At 47.8% G+C, this 13,944-nt stretch overlaps 2 protein-coding genes across 2 annotated transcripts; one reads left to right on the plus strand and one right to left on the minus strand.

The window, feature by feature from the left end:
* Nucleotides 1–2,264: 2,264 nt before the first annotated feature.
* On the plus strand, nt 2,265–8,093 carry LOC125552236 (LRR receptor-like serine/threonine-protein kinase FEI 1). The gene is made up of 14 exons (XM_048715722.1): nt 2,265–2,577; nt 3,047–3,251; nt 3,343–3,478; nt 3,692–3,763; nt 3,863–3,934; nt 4,148–4,219; nt 4,438–4,509; nt 4,604–4,675; nt 4,809–4,906; nt 5,141–5,296; nt 5,378–5,710; nt 7,013–7,258; nt 7,375–7,508; nt 7,607–8,093. Exons 2-14 carry the CDS (start codon nt 3,158–3,160, stop codon nt 7,817–7,819), a joined length of 1,770 nt encoding a protein of 589 aa, XP_048571679.1. The 5' UTR covers nt 2,265–2,577; nt 3,047–3,157; the 3' UTR covers nt 7,820–8,093.
* A 2,784-nt stretch (nt 8,094–10,877) lies between these two features.
* Nucleotides 10,878–11,750, minus strand: LOC125553988 (17.9 kDa class I heat shock protein-like). The gene has a single exon (XM_048717622.1). The coding sequence runs from the start codon at nt 11,616–11,618 to the stop codon at nt 11,151–11,153; it is 468 nt and encodes a 155-aa protein (XP_048573579.1). The 5' UTR covers nt 11,619–11,750; the 3' UTR covers nt 10,878–11,150.
* Nucleotides 11,751–13,944: the final 2,194 nt, after the last annotated feature.

The following is a 13,944-nucleotide window of genomic DNA, read 5'->3' on the forward strand; positions in this document are numbered from 1 at the left end:
CGGACGATTTATCGGTTTATCCGTTACTCGGTGACCCTACGAGTAGGGATTAATCGGCAAGTTAACTGGTTAATCGGACGAATTCTTGAACAGGGAAGCTAACCAGAGAGTTGGTCAGGTAAACTCGGTGGGACCGATTCGTTCATCTCGGTGAGATCGAAATGTTACAAAAGGGAAACAGAGAGTTTACATTGCAATCTCAGTGGGACCGATCGCTCATCTCGGTAAGACCGAAACGTTACGAAGGGAAACAGAGAGATTACAATCCCATCTCGGTGAGACCGAGATCCCTATCGGTGAAACCGAATTGCTAGGGTTTGTGGCAGTGGCTATGACATTTGAAACTCGGTGGTGCCGGATAGAAAGAATCGGTGGGGCCGAGTTTGACTTTTGGTTTAGGTCATATGTGGATGTGGGAAGGTAGTTGAGGGTTTTGGAGCATATCACTAAGCACTTTGAGCAAGCAAGCCATTAAGTAACACCTCATCCCTCCTTGATAGTATTGGCTTTTCCTATAGACTCAATGTGATCTTGGATCACTAAAATATAAAATGTAGAGTCTTGATCTTGAAGCTTGAGCCAAACTTTTTGTCCTTAGAATTTTGAGGGATCCACTTTCCTCATCCATGCCATGCCATTCATTGAGATTTTTCTGAAATATTAATCTTGGAATAATGTTAGCTCAATGAGCTATATGTTGTTAGGAATTACCAAAACCACCCAGGGATAGTTGCACTTTCAATCGAGAAAAAAGACTCTAGGGTAGCCAGTTAACACAACCGGCGGACGAACCCTAGGTACGGGCGACGTGTCCCCCGATGGCGATCATGGAGATGGACCGCCCCGGGGGTGGTGTAGTGCTATGCGGCGGCGGCTAGGGTTTGGATCGGGGTTAGACTGATACCATGTAGATGGAGAGGGGGAATTGATGGAATCATTGATGTATTATTCAGCCTCGAGGGCGAGTATATATTGAGTACAAGATTTGGATGGCAAGACACCTCCTAGAGATAATATGAAAACAATTCCTATCTAATCTTGAACAATCTCTAAATACCACATATATCTCTAACACATATGAGCCCTCTCCGTGCAAAAAAAGAGAGGAAAAAGTCCAAAACAAACCTTGAACTTGTATAAGAAAGCTAAATCGAAGCCTCAACTCCGAATCCCTGAAATCAGCACACCGAATTCATTGATCCCGGCCTATTTTAAACCCTGAGAGTGTTCCCAAACAGGGATTGCTGATGTGGCAAATTAAAGCCGGGATTGTTGATTGCGGTTGAGGGAGATTTTTTTTCAGGGCAAATTACCGTCCTTTCGCACCCACTAGTCGCAATGGGTCGGCCCATTAGTGTTCGCTCCAGTTAAAAATGTAAGAAAATGAAAAGCGTGCTGCAGGGATCGAAAACGGGCGCTACAGATCGTAGGATGAAAGCCACTATTCCCTCCGGTCATTTTTACTCTGCATATTAGATTTGCGTCAAGTCAAACTTTGCAAAGTTTGATCAAACTTATATTAAAAAATATCAAGATCTACTCCCTCCGTCCCATAATATAAGAACTTTTTTGACACTAGTGTAGTGTCAAAAACGTTTTTATATTATGTGACGGAGGGAGTACAATATATGAAAAAAGATAGACACACACACTATGAAAAAAGATAGACACACACACACATCTAAAATATCAACATCTCAAGGTTCAAAATAGTCCGAGATCAATGAATTCGGTATGTTGATTCCAGGGATTGGGAGTTCAGGATCCGATTTATCTTTCGTCTACAAGTTTAAGGTTTGTTTTGATTTTTTTTTAAAGCCCTCTCCGCAGCAAAGAATCCGTCGCTTTTCTCGTCCAAGTGAAGAGAGATGTCGTTGTCACTTTGCGTGCCATAATACAAGCCCATTTTCTGGGGTATAAGTACAAACACCTTTAACCCAATGATAGCTGCTAAACAGCAATACGGACAACGAACTTGCTCTAAGCACTATTTTATCTAACAAAAAGATAAAATAAATAAATCTAATCAGACAAATTCCGTATATCATGCAAGGCAATCTGGTAAGTGGTAACTGAGCGATTAGCCGTTCGTCCCGTTCCGTCCCGTGTGCCGCCGTCGCTGACGCCGTGCGCGGACAAAACCGCACTCTCTCACGCTCACTGCTACGACTACTCGCTCCAGCTCCAGTCCCACTCCCGCACCCACCGCCACGGCGCCACGCCACACCACCGGCTGCCTAATCTCCTCGGACCCATTTACCCTCCCCCCTCACTCTGCCCAGTGCTCAGTGCTCTCAGCTCTGCTCACCACCACCACCACAGTGACCACACCACACCACACCCAGCGCCGCTTCTCCCCACTCCCTAGCTCACATCCTCCATCTCCCCCACCGCTAATCGTCGGTACCTCTGTTCCCCGAGCTCCTCTTCCTCCTCGAGCCCTGAGCCCCTGACCCACCAATCCCAACCCAACGTGGCTCTACCGCCGGCCGCCGCGCCGTAGCAGCCTAGCGTCGCCGCCGCCCTCCTCGCCGCAAGATCGCGCTCCTGCTCTCTCCGCCCCGCTGAGGGTTTGAGGTATGGGTTCATTCCCATCCAGTGATGCTCTTAGCTAAACCCCACCCAGCTCCAGGATTTCCGCTCCGGGCGTGCCGCTCACGCCATCTAGATCCGCTCCCGGTTCCCGATTTGAGAAACCAGCCTGCCTAATTCTTCCGCCCTGTAGATTTATTTTCTTGGATTTGGGGAATCTCGAAGTCAGATGCTTGAAGGCAGCTAGTTCAGTTGGCCTGAAAGGATTGTTTTTTTGCATAAAAAGACCGAAAATGTTGCTTCAGTTAGTTCCCATACCATCTCGAAAAAAAAGTTAGCTCCCATATCATGGCCGCCAATTTCGTGCGAAAGCCCCGGATACCGTTATCTCGAAAAGTACTGCATTTGATCTGCTATTTTTTCTCCGCCGTTCAAGCCTTAAGATTTTTCCCTGAGCGCGTCTTTAATTTGTTACTATATGATTGTTGATTTGTTTTGCTTTTCACCATTGCAGGGTTGGTTGGTTGGGTTCTCCCCGATTGTAAAGATGCATACCGTATATCCTCATTCATGACCTCTGGAACATGCTCTAGTCACCCTTGTATGCTCCACCAGGTGGTGACAAATGGGCTTTTTTCTCAGAAAACAGCCCAGTTTCCTCTTTATTCTGATCATCCTGCACTGGGGGGCTCGTGCAGCAGGAGCGCTAAGTTCAGATGGTATGTGATGATGGTTGTGGCTGCTCACGGGCCATTTGATTTGTTTTTTCTGCTTATCCAATACTGATCTTGCACCAACTGTTTCATACAGGTGAAGCACTTCTCGCCTTTAAGAAGGCAATCACAAATTCAGATGGGGTCTTTCTAAATTGGCACGAACAAGACGCGGATCCCTGCAACTGGAAGGGTGTTAAATGCGATCGTCACAGCAAGAGAGTGATCTATCTGTAAGAAACAGAAAACCACTCTGTATATTAACTTCCTTTTCGAAAAAAACTCTGTATATTAACTCTGTCATTTGCTCAACTTCTTAACCTATCCACTCACTGTTTTGCTTCAGTTATTTGGTGTTCATATTTTGGACACCATTTCCTAGTTTCTATTCATATTCAGTATTTTGAGTTGCATTGCCATAAGGTCACTCACTGCCTTCCATTTAGGATTCTCCCGTATCACAAGTTAGTCGGGCCCATACCACCAGAAGTTGGAAGGCTAAATCAGCTTCAGACTTTGTAAGTGTGTTCACCTTTTCTTTTTTGCATTTCTTAACTACTTCCCGCCTTGTATATCAAAGAACTTGGTCTCTGATAAAGGTGGTTTTATGTCATTAGATCACTACAGGAGAACAGTTTGTATGGTTCACTCCCTCCCGAGCTAGGAAATTGTACCAAGTTGCAACAACTGTAAGTTTTATAGTAATTCTGATTGGTACATATGTTTTTTTCTTCCATTGAATGAATGTTGGATGCTGCAACTGATAATTAATGATCATGAGGATAGCCATTTGGTCACAAGCTTCTTGTATGTGTGCCAGAGAACTTCTAGCATGCAATTTTTGCTTTTATTTCTTCTGTGAAACCAGGCTCTTATTTCGTCTGTTGTGAAATGACTTGCAGATATCTACAAGGAAATTATATAAGTGGATATATCCCTTTGGAATTTGGTGATCTGGTTGAGCTTGAGACATTGTGAGTCCTCTGTAGTTTTAGCTTATTTATTAAATTTGATTATTAATTTCGCATCAGATAAATACCTCATGCTAGACTAATGTCACTACATCTGCTATGGGTCATATAAGAAGGCTTGAACACAAATTATATGTATTGAAATGTAGATAAATTCACTTTCCCTGTTTAAGTAATTTAGATATTACTTCCTATTTCTGAAATATGTTTATTTTATCCAGGGACTTATCCAGCAATACGTTGAAGGGATCAATCCCGCATTCTCTTGATAACCTGACCAAACTTGCATCATTGTAAGTGCTTTTTTTTTATGTCCATAAGCTGACCAAACCTGTTACGATAAGCTACATGCTACCAGCCAAATGATTATTTTCACATCCTATGCAGCAACGTATCCATGAACTTTCTGACAGGAGCAATACCATCAGATGGTTCACTTGCCAATTTTAATGAAACTTCGTGAGTTGTCTTCTCCTCTGTTATTTATATCTATTTAATTCAATCTGCATATTCAATCGAGTAAAAGCGTATATGCATTGTGCCATAAGCTACTCTTCCTTCTACCCATCTGAATGTTGACATGGTAATGCAGCTTTATTGGGAACCGTGATTTATGTGGTAGGCAGATTAATTCAGTGTGCAAAGATGCACTTCAATCACCATCAGATGGCTCCCAGCAGCCTTTGAAAGGTAACAGATATTTGAACATTAGTCTAACATTATTTGTTGTATGCGTCTAATATTTTTGGTTGACAAGGTCAAATGTGCATTTAATCATTGATGCCAATAATAGCTAATAGATCTTTTTATATTCCACTAGGAAACTCACTTATGGCAATTTTGCATTCTCAACAATGGGCCTATAGTATTTTCAGTTCACAATAATTTTGCATTCTTATGTGTTTTGATGTTTTATTATGGTAGATGACACAAATAAAAGGAGTTCCAGAGTTGTTATAAGTGCGGTCGCGACAGTGGGAGCTCTGCTATTAGTGGCTCTGATGTGTTTCTGGGGTTGTTTTCTGTACAAAAGTTTCGGGAAGAAAGATATCCATGGTTTCAGGGTGGAGCTATGTGGAGGTAACGATGCCATGAGTTATGCGAAGCCAGTACTTCACATGTCATAAAGAACTTTTGTTATAACCTTGCTTATCATTTCAGGCTCTTCTGTTGTGATGTTCCATGGGGACCTCCCTTACTCCACAAAAGATATCCTTAAGAAGTTAGAGACCATGGATGAGGAAAATATCATTGGAGCAGGTGGCTTTGGGACTGTGTACAAACTTGCAATGGATGATGGCAACGTTTTTGCATTGAAAAGGATAGTGAAAACAAATGAAGGGCGTGACAAATTCTTTGATAGAGAACTTGAGATATTGGGAAGTGTTAAGCACCGTAATTTGGTCAATCTCCGTGGCTATTGCAATTCCCCTTCATCGAAACTGTTGATATATGACTACCTTCCAGGTGGAAGCCTGGATGAAGTGCTACATGGTGAGTTCCATATTTTTCTTTTCGCCATACATCTTAATTCTGTTTTCATTGAACTCTTCCAATTATTCATAGTTGCAGTTGCAATATAAACTGATGTTAGCCTGCTTTCCTCAATGACCTTTAAGCATGTGTTAAGCCAACACTAAAATAGCCTATAGGATTAAGTTATTGGTGCCTGAAACTCAGCGTGACATCAAAACCTGGAAATCCTGAATTTAAGACATGTTTGGTGCCGCTATGCAAGGAAAAGAGTACAGATAAAAAAGTTGGTTTTGCCTGCGATCCAATTTTGAGGCCTAGAGGATCCTTAGAGTAGACCTTTACCTTCTCAATCAAACAAGACCCTACAAGAAAAAAAGTTCAGACAACTGTGTCCTTGGAGTAGATTTTGGTTATAGGCAAGGTCAAGTTTACATCATATCTTGGAGTAAAATAGGATTTGATCACACGTGCAATGTAAAGGATGAATAAAATATGCCACTTCCTCTGTATACAAATACGAGGCCTACAGTTTTTGTGTCATTATGTTGTGGACTAGCAGCAGGGAGCCCGAACAGAGGGAGATCAGAGGTCCTTTGATCAATAGTATCATGTTAGGAAATTTAAAATTGCAGGAGCCTAATTCATTGAGATTTAGGGGTCCATATTGTGTTAGGAAAGGTCAAGGGCTTGAGCATCCACTATACAAGGATGTCATGTTTGAGTCAAGTAAGAACAATGCATCTATCATCTCCAAGCTATTCTCTAATAGTAACCTATGTCTACCCAAACTCTTCAAGCCACAACTTTTGGTTATCTTCAGCGCGGTAGTCATCATGTTGTGGATCAAGGTCCACTGGTCCACCACTTGTTTTAAAACGGCGTGCATGCAAATTCAGTAACATTTTCTCTCTTTTGTCCTTGTTTATCTCTCCTCTCTTCAAAATTTATGAGTAAGCACCCTTTCTCTCTCTCACGAGTCACGATGGATCAAGGTTCACAACACCTTGGTTTCAAATGGCATACATGCAAATATCATGGTTAAAGTACGCCTTATAATTTTTCAAAAAATAAGTACACATTATAAGAAAAAGAAACAGAGGAAGTATTTACTTGCAGGCATACTGAATAGTCTGTAGTTCATTTCTGTAGCTAAACAAGGATGGACAGCCTTAACTATGGTTCCATCTAAAATTTATGTTGAACCAAATTGACCTTGTACAAGTAACTTTTGCTCAGGTCGTCCATGAGCATTAGTCCATTTGAACAGGAATAACTTTTTAAAGCCCAGGCTAACGTTTCATATTTCATCGTTCTTGGCAGAAAAAACTGAGCAGTTGGAATGGGAGGCACGCATTAACATAATACTTGGAGCTGCAAAAGGCCTGGCTTACTTGCATCATGATTGCTCACCTCGAATAATACATCGTGATATTAAGTCGAGCAATATCTTACTGGACGGCAATTTTGAGGCACGTGTATCAGACTTCGGACTTGCAAAACTACTGGAGGATGAAGAATCTCATATTACTACAATAGTTGCAGGAACATTTGGATATCTTGCCCCAGGTATGTGAAAGTTGTTCCATTTCGTCAAATGATGAGAACGAAAATGCACACTTCATTTCGGAAAATGCATCGCTTTGTAATAATCTGAGCTAATATTCGCAATATGGAACATCCAGAGTATATGCAAAGTGGCAGGGCTACCGAAAAGACGGATGTCTACAGTTTTGGAGTTTTGGTACTCGAGATACTGAGCGGAAAGCGACCTACTGATGCGTCATTCATTGAGAAGGGGTTGAACATTGTTGGATGGGTACGACCTTTTTATTTCCTTTCTCTTCATGTGCACAACTCATGCATGTCACATCTTTTTATGTATTTACCACAAAGGGTTAACTTGCTATATGGCAGCTGAACTTCTTGGCTGGAGAGAGCAGAGAGCGGGAGATTGTGGATCCGGATTGCGACGGCGTGCAGATCGAGACCCTGGACGCCCTGCTCTCTCTCGCCAAGCAATGCGTGAGCTCTTTGCCGGAGGAGCGGCCGACGATGCATAGGGTGGTACAGATGCTGGAGTCGGATGTAATTACACCGTGCGGAAGTGATTTCTACGATTCAGAGTAGGGCTACGAAACCACGGCTGCTGGCTTCTACGATCGTGTGGTAGTGATTTCTACGGTCTGGATTGAGACGCACCACATTCTTCTGCCGCTGGTTTCCCTGTGGAGGCACATTCCATTTATTCTTTGCAGATTTTTGTAAATGCATGCATTACCGAGGGGTTGGGTGGGCTCCAACAGGCTGGTTCTACGGGGACAACATTTTTGCGATTTGTATGTATCTATATGCCACGCTACAGACTGTTATATGTTTGGTTTAATAAGAAGACTTGCCTGGAGATTGATGTGCTTGCATTATGCTTTTAGGTGTTCTTTTGTGTTCGTTTAGGTTTTGTGTCATGCTTAGGAAGATTAAGGTTCTTCCCGCATAGCCCCTCTCTTGGTGGGTGCACCTATCGTCATCAGAGGGCGTGTGGAGGTTGGATTCAGTCAGCTTTCGTCTTTGGTGGATTTGTTCGTCTGTTTTTAGGTTGAATCCTTTTGACATACGCTTTCTATCTGTCTATTACAACGTGATTTGCTTGAATCCAGTGATCACGGCAGCATGCCTTCAGCTTGCTTTAGTGTTTGTAATCATTTCTTGGTGGTCTATGAACCTAAATGTCGTTTTTACTTCTTGTGTTATTTGTACTGTTAGACATCGGGCCGCCCCAGGCATGTTCAAAAAAGGCAAAAATATATCAAATTTGGACAAAGTTCGGCGAAGTTCGGCATATATTATATAATAGTCGCAGATTTTTATTACATAATATATCTAATTAAAAAAAACTGACTGAACACGGAGTAGTCGCCGCCACCGTCGGGCTTCTCCTCTTTGACGCGGCCGTCTTTGATGGACCCCTGACCGGCGTCGCCAATGTGGACCGGTGGCGGCAACGCGTCGTTGTCATCGCTGTCCTCGATGACGATGACGCCTCCTTCGTCGCGGCCCCGGCGGCGCTGCATGAATCGCTGCAGGGCGGCGCACTGGCGCTCCCTCGCCATTTTCAGGGATTCCGCACGCGCCCATTTCAGGGCCGCGTCGTCGTCGAACTCGACGTCGCCGCCGTGCTCCGTCTTCACCGCGGGGAGGAGGCCCGGCTCCGTCTTCACCGGCGCGAGCCCCGGCTCCGTCTTGGGCTTGACTAAGCGCGAAGGAGGAGCCGACGAGGAGGCGCGCCGGCCGCCCTCGTTGATGACGATGCCGGCGCTGCGAGTGCGCCGGCCGAGCGGCGTCTCCGCCGCGGGCTCGGCCTTGACGCCGAGCGGCGCCGGAGAGCCGGAGGAGTGCGAAGAAGAGCGTGATGAGGAGGAAAAAGAGGAGGGGCCGAACCTCCTGGGCAACCATTGCCCGTCGCGTCGGCGGTGAGCCGTGGCCGTGGCGGCCGCCCTCGCCGGGGGTACGCCAACGGCGGGTTGTTGCCGTCCTCGAGGTGCGTCAGCACGCCCTCGAGTGTGCGGCCGGGGACGCCCCACCACAGACAGCACAGTTAGACATCTTTGAAACAAAACGATTGTTTGAAACAGAACTTCTTTGAAACAACTTTAGTGAGAAAGGCACAGTTAGACATCGCGCAGGAACTCGCTAACAAGTTTAGAGCATCTCCAGCCGTTCGGCCCCTCAAGGGCACGAAAAAGCGGCGCTTGGGGGCGAGCCGGTGTTTTTTTCGACGTGGGGCGAGCACGTTTCTAGCCGTCGCCCCAGGTCGCTCTCAGACGCCCCCACAGTTCGTTCAAATTTTAACAAACACGGCCAAATTTGAACAAACATGGCCAAATTTTGGCAAAATTTAGCCGTTTTTTACACGAATAAAAGGGACGAAAAAAAACTAAACTACGGCCAATGCTTCTCCTCCTTGACGCGGCCGCTGCTCGACCCCTCGCCCCGGCGCGCTGCTTCACTCGAGCGGCGGGTCGTTGCCGCCCTCGACGTGTGCGAGGACGCCGCTGAGCGTGCGGCCAAGGACGCCCCATCTCAGGCGGCGGCCCTTGCTGTTGTTGCGGCCGTGCGGCATGGGCGCGTTGTTCGTGGAGACGAGCCGCTCCTCCTGCCGGCGTTCGAAGTACGCCGCCCACGCCGCGTGGTTGTCGGCGGTGTACTCCGGGAGCGCCCGCTCCGCGGCCGTCAGGGACGCCCCGCACGCTCGATCTCGGCGTGGAAATAGGGCGTCTCGGGGACGGGCAGAGGGGCGATAGCGACCCCGCCGGCGCTGAGCCTCCACCGCGACAGAAGGCGTACGTCGGGCGGAGCGGGGTATTTGGACTCGTGGAGGAGGTTTGCCTCCCACTCATTCAGCGAGAGGCGGCCGAAACCCTTGGCCGCCGCCGCGTCGCCGGGGTACCTCGCGCTTATGGTTGCCGGGGGGGGGGGGGGGGGAGAAAGGGGTTCGAATGACGAAAAGAGGGGAGGAACTGCGGCGGCGAGGAGGGGGAGGACTGCCGATGGATGGGTGCCTCACCGGCGCGGCCAAGGGCGCCTTATATAGCGGCTCGGGGCCGGTCGCGTACGACACGCGTGGCGGAAGGCGGGGCGGCGTCGCCGCACTTCACCGCCCGTGAATCAATGGCATGATGGCATTGATTCCCGGCGGGAAAACCGAGACGATGAGGACGACCAGACTTCGTCTCGCTGACGCACCGGTCCCGCCACTCTTTCGCGTCAAAATGTTCGAGCCGGCGCCCCGGGCGCCCCCCAGTGCGCCGGGTTCGGGTTAGGTGCGCCGGCGTCAATTTTGGCCTAATCCGACGAAAAACAGGTTCGCGGGGACGCGACTGGGCCGATTTTTCGACGCCGGCACTAAAATACAGCCTTGGGGGGCCTATTGGATGCTCTTACATTTCTATGCAGAGTGAAGTCTATTTTTAGAAAGACGCAAAGGTTACGTATCGTTTGATCCTTTCTCTGATCCATAATAATCCATAATAAGTGTCACATCGTTTGATACTCCCTCTGATCTATAGAGGGAGTATCATTTTATTGCTGGGTAGAGAGCATGAAGTCTACGTAGAAGTAGATCCTCATCGGCCAACGTATAAAGAACTGAAGAGGAAATGAGTTGGAACAGAGTAATAGACACCCCACATAGAGAATGCTGCTCCTCTGGCTCTGCTCAAATACAACAAACACTACACTTTCGAGCCATGCGCAAACACGACACTCATACTGCGCGCACCGCTCACACACAAACCATCAACTACGGTACACCAAACTGAAGAACCCAGCATTCGACGCAACACTACGAGGTACGAGACTCAAACCCAACACCCACATATCCAAGCTTGTTTTATTGGGACTCTCACCACCAGAGGCACTATTCTGAGCAGAAGCAGCTACGCCCGACGGCCCAAGGCTCTATCTAGCCGGTGATCTGGACGGGCTTGACCTCGGGCTTCTTGGCCTCCGCCTTGGGCACGGTGACGGTGAGCACGCCGTTCTCCATGGCCGCCTTGATCTCCTCGGCCTTCACGTTGTCCGGGAGCCTGAACCTGCGCAGGAACTTGCCGCTGCTGCGCTCCACGCGGTGCCAGGTGTCGGTCTTCTCCTCCTGCTCCTTGTTCCGCTCGCCGCTGATCTGCAGCACGTTGCCGTCGTCCACCTCCACCTTCACCTCCTCCTTCCTCAGCCCCGGCACGTCCGCCTTGAACACGTGCGCCTCGGGAGTCTCCTTCCAGTCGATGCGCGTGCCGGCGAACGACGCGGTGTCGGAGCTGGTTGTGCGCGGGAAGATGCTGCCGCTGCCGGAGCCGAAGGGGAAGCCGTCGAAGGGGTCCCAGAGGTCGAGGGAGAAGGGGTCGAACACGTCGCCACGGCGGATCAGCGACATCGTCGGCGGGCTGGCGATAAGCTGCTGAAGAATCTTTTCGTTAGCACAGTAGTGCGCGAGAGCGAATGGTTTGCGCTATCAAAGAAGCTTTCGATGGTTTTCCTCTGTCGGTCTTGGGACGGTGCGAATGCAGGTGGCGAGAATTTATAGGGGTCGGACGTGCAATGGAGAGATGAGGTTCTTGAGAGTTCTTGCTTCTTCGAGCGCGTACAGGTAGAAGCCAGAATCGTTTAGCTGGGCATTCCGCTATTCGCTGGACCCTGCTACAAAGGTCTCCCAGAAACTAGATAGTTCTGGGCGCGTCTGTAGATCGCCGCATTGCTATTTGACGCTCTCCGCGGCAGATTGTCACAGCACAGAGCACAACGAGCGACCAGGTATATCGGCCGGCCAACTTGTTTCCCTTTTTCCTTTTCAAGTTTATATTTATTTTCAAAAAAATGTTCCTAAATTTAAAAAAAAAAATGTTTATGTTTTCAAAATTTCTGCACAAATTCAGGAAAAGTGTTGCATTACAAAAGCTATCCTCATTTTAAAGATTATTGGGAATTTAAAAAATGTTTCCTTTTTTGAAATATTTTCATAAATTTCTTCATGGTTTCAAAATTTGTTCCGCTTTTTTAAAATTTGTTGAAAAATTTAAAATATGTTCACAGCTTCAAAGCCGGGAGGCCGCCGCCTCCGAGGCCGCGGGGGACGCCGAGAGGGGCGCCGGGGACGACAGAGGCGTCGTGGGCACCAGGGACGCCGAGGGCGTCGCGGGCGCCGGGGACGCCGAGGGCGGGGCAGGCGTCGCGGGAGGGGGGGTGTCGGTGTCAAAACCGGCGGATCTCGGGTAGGGGGTCCCGAACTGTGCGTCTAAGGCGGATGGTAACAGGAGGCAGGGGACACGATGTTTTATCCAGGTTCGGACCCTCTTGATGAAGGTAAAACCTTACATCCTGCTTGATTTATTCTTGATGATATGAGTATTACAAGAGTTGATCTACCACGAGATCGGAGAGGCTAAACCCTAGAAGCTAGCCTATGATATAATTGTATGTTGTCCTACGGACTAAAACCCTCCGGTTTATATAGACACCGGAGGGGGCTAGGGTTACACAAGGTCGGTTACAAAGGAGGAGATATACATATCCGTATTGCCTAGCTTGCCTTCCACGCCAAGTAGAGTCCCATCCGGACATGAGATGAAGTCTTCAATCTTCTATCTTCATAGTCCAACAGTCCGGTCAAAGGATATAGTCCGGCTGTCCGGAGACCCCCTAATTCAGGACTCCCTCAGTAGCCCCTGAACCAGACTTCAATGACGATGAGTCCGGCGCGCAGTATTGTTTTCGGCATTGCAAGGCGGGTTCCTCCTCCGGATACACCACAGAAGAGTTTGAATAAAAGGATAGTGTCTGACCCTGCAAAATAAGTTCCACATACCACTGTAGGGAGAATAATATTTCCACAAATCTAATCTGCTGACACGTTTTGGCAACATGACATTATGCCATGGCCCGATGATTATTCAAACTGTTTTCTTTAACTAGCCCCGCACATAACGCGAGGCAGTTTCTTGACATGTCTTGTCAAAGCAGAGATCGTGTCCCCCTTATTACGGGATTCTCATCAATACGGGTGTGGGTAACCCAACTGCGTCTAGGACTCCTAGATTTTAGGCAAGTCCCAAACGGCCACGAGGAGGACGCTTGATATTCACCCTCTTTATAAAAGGGCCAAGACTTTTACTTTTTTCCTCCCGTACTTAATCGAATCCTTCCCCGCCTCGAGTTCTAACACCCAAAACCCAGGTCAGGTGCTTCGGACCTTCAATCATGTCCGGATCCAGCCTCCAGGGCCGGTGGATGCCCTCATCCGTCACGGAAGAGGATATCAAGAAGTTGAGGGAGGCAAGATACCTGACCGCCGAAGTCTCGCATCGGCTGCCTGCCCGAGGGCAGGTCGTCCCTACTCCTGAACCCAATGAAGATGTCGTGTTTATCTCCCACTTCCTCCGAGGACTAGGCCTCACTCTGGATCCCTTCGTAAGGGGTTTGATGTTCTATTACGGGCTTGATTTCCATGATCTAGCCCCAGATTCCTTTCTCCACATCTCGGCATTTATTGTCGTATGTGAGGCCTTCCTCCGCATTACCCCTCACTTCGGCCTGTGGCTCAAGACCTTTGATGTGAAGCCGAAGACGGTTGAGGGGCAGCATGCAGCGTGCGGAGGGGCATTAATAAGCAAGATCGCTGGAGCTCCGTGGCCAAAGGGTTCCTTTCCAGAGATGTCCGGATTATGGCAACGGGAGTGGTTCTACGTCACCGCTCCCAGAAGTGC

The sequence above is a fragment of the Triticum urartu genome, chromosome 4 (genome assembly GCF_003073215.2).
Source record: "Triticum urartu cultivar G1812 chromosome 4, Tu2.1, whole genome shotgun sequence".
Classification (NCBI taxonomy): domain Eukaryota; kingdom Viridiplantae; phylum Streptophyta; class Magnoliopsida; order Poales; family Poaceae; genus Triticum; species Triticum urartu.

Bases quoted from the DNA above. Each gene is read 5' to 3' on its own strand.
- LOC125552236 (XM_048715722.1), top strand. From the start codon at position 3,158: ATGGGCTTTTTTCTCAGAAAACAGCCCAGTTTCCTCTTTATTCTGATC. The intron at 4,676-4,808 runs GTGAGTTGTCTT...ATGGTAATGCAG, and splicing joins GCCAATTTTAATGAAACTTC to CTTTATTGGGAACCGTGATT. The intron at 7,509-7,606 runs GTACGACCTTTT...GCTATATGGCAG, and splicing joins GGTTGAACATTGTTGGATGG to CTGAACTTCTTGGCTGGAGA.
- LOC125553988 (XM_048717622.1), bottom strand. From the start codon at position 11,618: ATGTCGCTGATCCGCCGTGGCGACGTGTTCGACCCCTTCTCCCTCGAC.